At 42.8% G+C, this 4,860-nt stretch overlaps 1 protein-coding gene across 3 annotated transcripts in view; it reads right to left on the bottom strand.

The window, feature by feature from the left end:
• Positions 1-4,524, bottom strand: part of LOC116401062 (hamartin-like) — a 12,037-nt gene extending 7,513 nt beyond the window's left edge. For 2 of the 3 annotated variants that reach the window (XM_031879278.1, XM_031879279.1), the window contains exons 1-8: positions 4,483-4,509; positions 3,639-3,756; positions 3,268-3,371; positions 3,022-3,174; positions 2,690-2,834; positions 2,238-2,392; positions 998-1,071; positions 704-885 (exon numbers count right to left, since the gene is read on the bottom strand). In XM_031879278.1, coding sequence (XP_031735138.1) covers positions 704-885; positions 998-1,071; positions 2,238-2,392; positions 2,690-2,834; positions 3,022-3,174; positions 3,268-3,371; positions 3,639-3,756; positions 4,483-4,509 — 958 coding nt within the window. Of the gene's footprint in view, positions 1-703; positions 886-997; positions 1,072-2,237; positions 2,393-2,689; positions 2,835-3,021; positions 3,175-3,267; positions 3,372-3,638; positions 3,757-4,474 lie in introns of all 3 variants that reach the window. The other variant, XM_031879280.1, reaches the window with a different exon arrangement.
• Between the last annotated feature and the right edge of the window lie 336 nt (positions 4,525-4,860).

The following is a 4,860-nucleotide window of genomic DNA, read 5'->3' as shown; positions in this document are numbered from 1 at the left end:
ACAAACTAGTATGAATACAATAAGTGCAACAAACTAGTATGAATACAGTAAGTGCAACAAACTAGTATGAATACAATAAGTGCAACAAACTAGTATGAATACAGTAAGTGCAACAAACTAGTATGAATACAATAAGTGCAACAAACTAGTATGAATACAATAAGTGCAACAAACTAGTACGAATACAATAAGTGCAACAAACTAATACGAATACAATAAGTGCAACAAACTAGTATGAACAAAATAAATGCAACAAACTAGTATGAATACAATAAGTGCAACAAACTAGTATGAATACAATAAGTGCAACAAACCAATACGAATACAATAAGTGCAACAAACTAGTATGAACAAAATAAGTGCAACAAACTAGTATGAATACAACAAGTGCAACAAACTAATATGAATACAATAAGTGCAACAAACTAGTATGAATACAATAAGTGCAACAAACTAGTATGAATACAATAAGTGCAACAAACTAATACGAATACAATAAGTGCAACAAACTAGTGTGAATACAATAAGTGCAACAAACTAATACGAATACAATAAGTGCAACAAACTAATATGAATACAGTAAGTGCTAAGTGGAAGGCTCAGGGTAGTACTTCTTGAAGAGGTGAGTCTTCAGCCTGATGAAAGATGGGCAGCGACTCTCCAGGTGTGTGTGTGTGTGTGTGTGTGTGTGTGTGTGTGTTACCTGAGCTGCTGACGGTCTCTGTGTTTAGAGGACTGGAGGTGAGGTTGAGTGGAGTGAAGGAGGAGGTGGGAGGAGGGTCTCTGATGGAGGAGTACATGTCCTCCTCACAGGACGACTCCAGAGGATCCAGAGACACTCTGGAGCAATCGATCACGATGTCATGGACTTCATAACACTTCCACCTGAGACACACAGGAACTTCATTTTGAAAATCCATGTTTCTCTTCTTAGTTTAATGTCATGAATTACATAAATTCAGCTCAGGTTTGGTTCACCTGTTTCCTGTGAACTCACCTGGACGGGTCCAGTTCATAGTCCTGAGTCCCTGTGACCAACTCTGGGTGAACCCTTACATGTTCCAACATCGGCTGAGAGACAGACGGGAAGAGAGACAGATGGGAAGAGAGACAGACAGGAAGAGAGACAGACGAGAAGAGAGTAATAAAAAAACTTTAATATCAAACAGTAACTTCAAGGCCTTCTCTGCTGGCCTAAACAGAATCACAAAGTTATATCAATTTTATAATTTAATATTAAATACACTACATGTATTATAATTTATAAAAATATTTTTCCCATTATCTTATGTTCTCATTGCACAGCTCCTGTCTTCCTCAGTTGCTCTGCTTCCAGTGCAGCTTGTTTTAAGTAGAGCTTTTATCCAATCAGATCTCACCTCTGTGTCTCTAGGTAAGAACAGAGGCAGAGGCCTGCAGACTCACAAGTGAATCCATGTGCAGTTTAAGTGAATGGGGACGATATTGTTGATTGTCATAGTGTTCAACCAATCAGATCTTTAGTTTGACATGTTGGGCGTATTCTTTGACGTGTCAGAGCCTGCTAGCTGGCCTACAAGTACGTGATTGGTCAGTGGGCTAGCCTGACATGTTGGGCGGTGACAATCCCAATATCTGCTGCCTCTGTGGAGCGGACATTTTCAGCCTCAAACACATTAAAACGTATTCAAGAAATACAACTGGGGAGGCTCGAATGTCTTCACTGGCGTCCATGAATGGAGAAGGACTTCTTACTGGAACTAAAACACACGGATGTACTGAACAACCGTGAGATTAAACTCTTTATTAACAAAGAAAGGAGGACTTTGTCTTTAAATAGTGAACAGCAGCTCTGGTAAGTTAAATGCATTTGTTTTTACATCTGCAGCAGCTTTAATATGTGATAGGAACTATTGTTACGTCCTATGTTGCTCTGGGGACATATTTAGTCGGTGCACAGCAACAAGAAGACAAGTGAAGCGGCAGAAGTCGATATACTCCGCACAAAGTGTTAAAGTCAAAGAGTTAAAGTTACACTGCTGCCAACCTCAGTTAATCAGTGACCAATAAGTCACCATCATTTCCATCAAAACTAAATACTCTCCTGGTCTCCTTTGGTCTTTACTAGTCTCTCCTAGTCTCTCCTGGTCTCTCCTAGGCCCTCCCATTCCCTCCTAGGCCCTCCCGGTCCCTCCCGGTCCCCCCCGGTCCCCCCCGGTCCCTCCCGGTCTCCCCTGGTCCGTCCCGGTCTCACTGACCTTGACCACCTCCTGGAAGGTGTCCAAGTTCTCCTTCATGCTGTAGTGGAGCCTCAGGTAGGAGATGAAGTTGCAGGGGAACATCCCATAGAGCCGGTGGAACAGAGAGTACACACCTGCATGGAGGTGGACCAGGTGGACCACCGGGACATGACCTACAGGGACAACAGCCAACCACAGTCATTTAAAATGTGTGTGTGTGTGTGTGTGTGTATATGTGTGTATATGTGTGTGTGTGTGTGTGTATGTGTGTGTGTGTGTGTGTGTGTGTGTATGTGTATGTGTGTATATGTGTGTGTATATGTGTGTGTATGTGTGTGTATGTGTGTGTGTGTGTGTATGTGTGTGTATATGTGTGTGTGTGTGTGTGTATGTGTGTGTATATGTGTGTGTGTGTGTGTGTATGTGTGTGTGTGTGTGTATGTGTGTGTATATGTGTGTGTGTGTGTCACCAGGGTTCTTGTGGCTCCAGGAAACGAGGCGTCCGAACACGTCAAAGAAGTCGTAGATGTGCTGCTTGCCGGTCTGAGGGATCATGGGTAACAGGGTGATGAGGACCAGGACTCCTGTGATCAGGACCACCACGTCTGTCTCTGTCTGAGGACACAAGCAGACAGTAGTCACATCAGTATTGTACTAGTACTAGTACTAGTACGAGTAGTAGTACTAGTATGAGTAGTAGTATTAGTATGAGTAGTGTAACTGGTATTAGTACTAGCACTAGTATGTATAGTATTGATAGTTGTACTAGTATCCGTAGTATCACTGGCAGTAGTACTTGTACCTTGAGGCAGCGCAGCAGCGACGGCAGCAGAGCCGAGCGGCTGATGTGATGAACCCACGGAGGCTGTTTCCGGATCAGGTGACCCAGCAGAGTCAGACCAGCCAGTCTGGATCCTGGTCTGTTCAGAGACTCGTTCAGCTTCTCCAGCAGCGGCTGAGGAACCGTTACAGCGTGTTCATGATCATAAACAACACGGACCAACATATCTAGATATCATGAACACACAGCACCAGAGAGTCCGCTGACCTTGTGATGAGGCTCTCTGATGGAGGACAGGAGGAGCACCACCTGGGAGGAGGACGAGTCCAGGTAGTACTCCACCAGAGAGCACAGCACAGCACCTCCTCTGTCTGGGAGGACACACTACAAGTCACACTGAGCTCTGTGTAGATACCCACAATGCATTGCAATGTGGACCTAATGCCACACTTTTTTCACTCATGGACCAAAGAAGAACATCAAATGTGTAAATGTACAATATATACTGGTGTCATACAGAGACAACAAATACTACTGAAGACATATGGACACATACAATAGATGGATAGACAAAGGTAAAGACAGGTAGGAGACAGGCAAAGAGGCGGACAGACACAGGGAGACACAGGGACACTCACCTGTGCTCAACTGCTGATTGACAGCTGCTCTGACTTGCTCCGCCTCCTGCAGCTCTGGACTGTCCAATGAGAGCAGGAGCTCAGTGATACTCACCTGCAGACTGGACATCATGGACACCTGGAGACACACACAGAGACACGACACGTCTCCAATCATCCGATACAGTGACCAGGTGTATTATGGGATGTACTGAAGACACAGTTTCAATGCAGTACTGTACTTGTAATAGAGTATTTATACTATGTTACTTAAGCAGTTAAGTACAATTCTATGGTTTTTGTATTTTACTTGTGTATTTCCATTTCCTGCTACTTTATACTTCTACTTGTACTACATTTCAGAAGTATTATATGTAGTGTTAATGCAATATGTATCATTCTGCATAATAAATACTTTTACTTAAGCTACTTTAAGTATATTTAGATATTAATACTTTTGTACTTTTAGTAAAGTAACGTTTCTGTTGTACTTTTACTGTAACAGAGTATTTGTACACTGTGGTATCAGTACTTCTACTGCAGTAAAACATCTGACTACTTCTTCTGTATAAGTACATGTAGTAGTAGTAATCTGTGTGTTACGTCATCTCTGTGTGATGTCACTGTTGGGGAATAACGTGACGTCACACACCTGAAGTTAGTTGGAGTTCTTATTGAAGCTAAGCTAATGGTTAGCATTAGTGATAAACATCTCAGACTTTGCATTGGTTCACAGCTAACAGCAGGATGCTAAGCTAACATGTTAGCAGCTAGTCTGTCAGTCCGCTATGTGTTCTGGAGGTTAGCATGTTAGCTAACGGAGCTAAGTGTAATAAAGTGAAGTTTCCGTCGGTTACCTTCAGACCTGTTGATCCGAGCAGCGCGCGGCCATGTTGAGCAACACGAAGCCCCGCCCACCCAGCAGCTGTCAGGAGACGTCACGAGGCGTTCAAGGCCGGAGGAGAAGATGGGACAAACAAGTGAGACCGACAAAACGTTTCTTTATCGACTTTGATGAAGAGCAAAGAATTAATGGTGCTAATACATTTACCTGCTTTTTATACATATTTATAACTTTGTGAGTTTTGTTTTAAAGCTTCAGAAACTTCAATAACTTTGTTTTATTATTGAGTTCGTTCTGTTTGTTTTCTCTCAGATTATAGAAAGTCTCAATGAAGAGTCAATGACATCTAAAGTGATGGAGACACTGTGTGTGTGTGTGTGTGTCTGTGTGTGTGTGTGT

Source organism: Anarrhichthys ocellatus, unplaced genomic scaffold (assembly GCF_004355925.1).
Source record: "Anarrhichthys ocellatus isolate YVR2014 unplaced genomic scaffold, GSC_Weel_1.0 scaffold240, whole genome shotgun sequence".
NCBI lineage: Eukaryota > Metazoa > Chordata > Actinopteri > Perciformes > Anarhichadidae > Anarrhichthys > Anarrhichthys ocellatus.
This window is presented reverse-complemented; position numbering and strand designations above follow the sequence as displayed.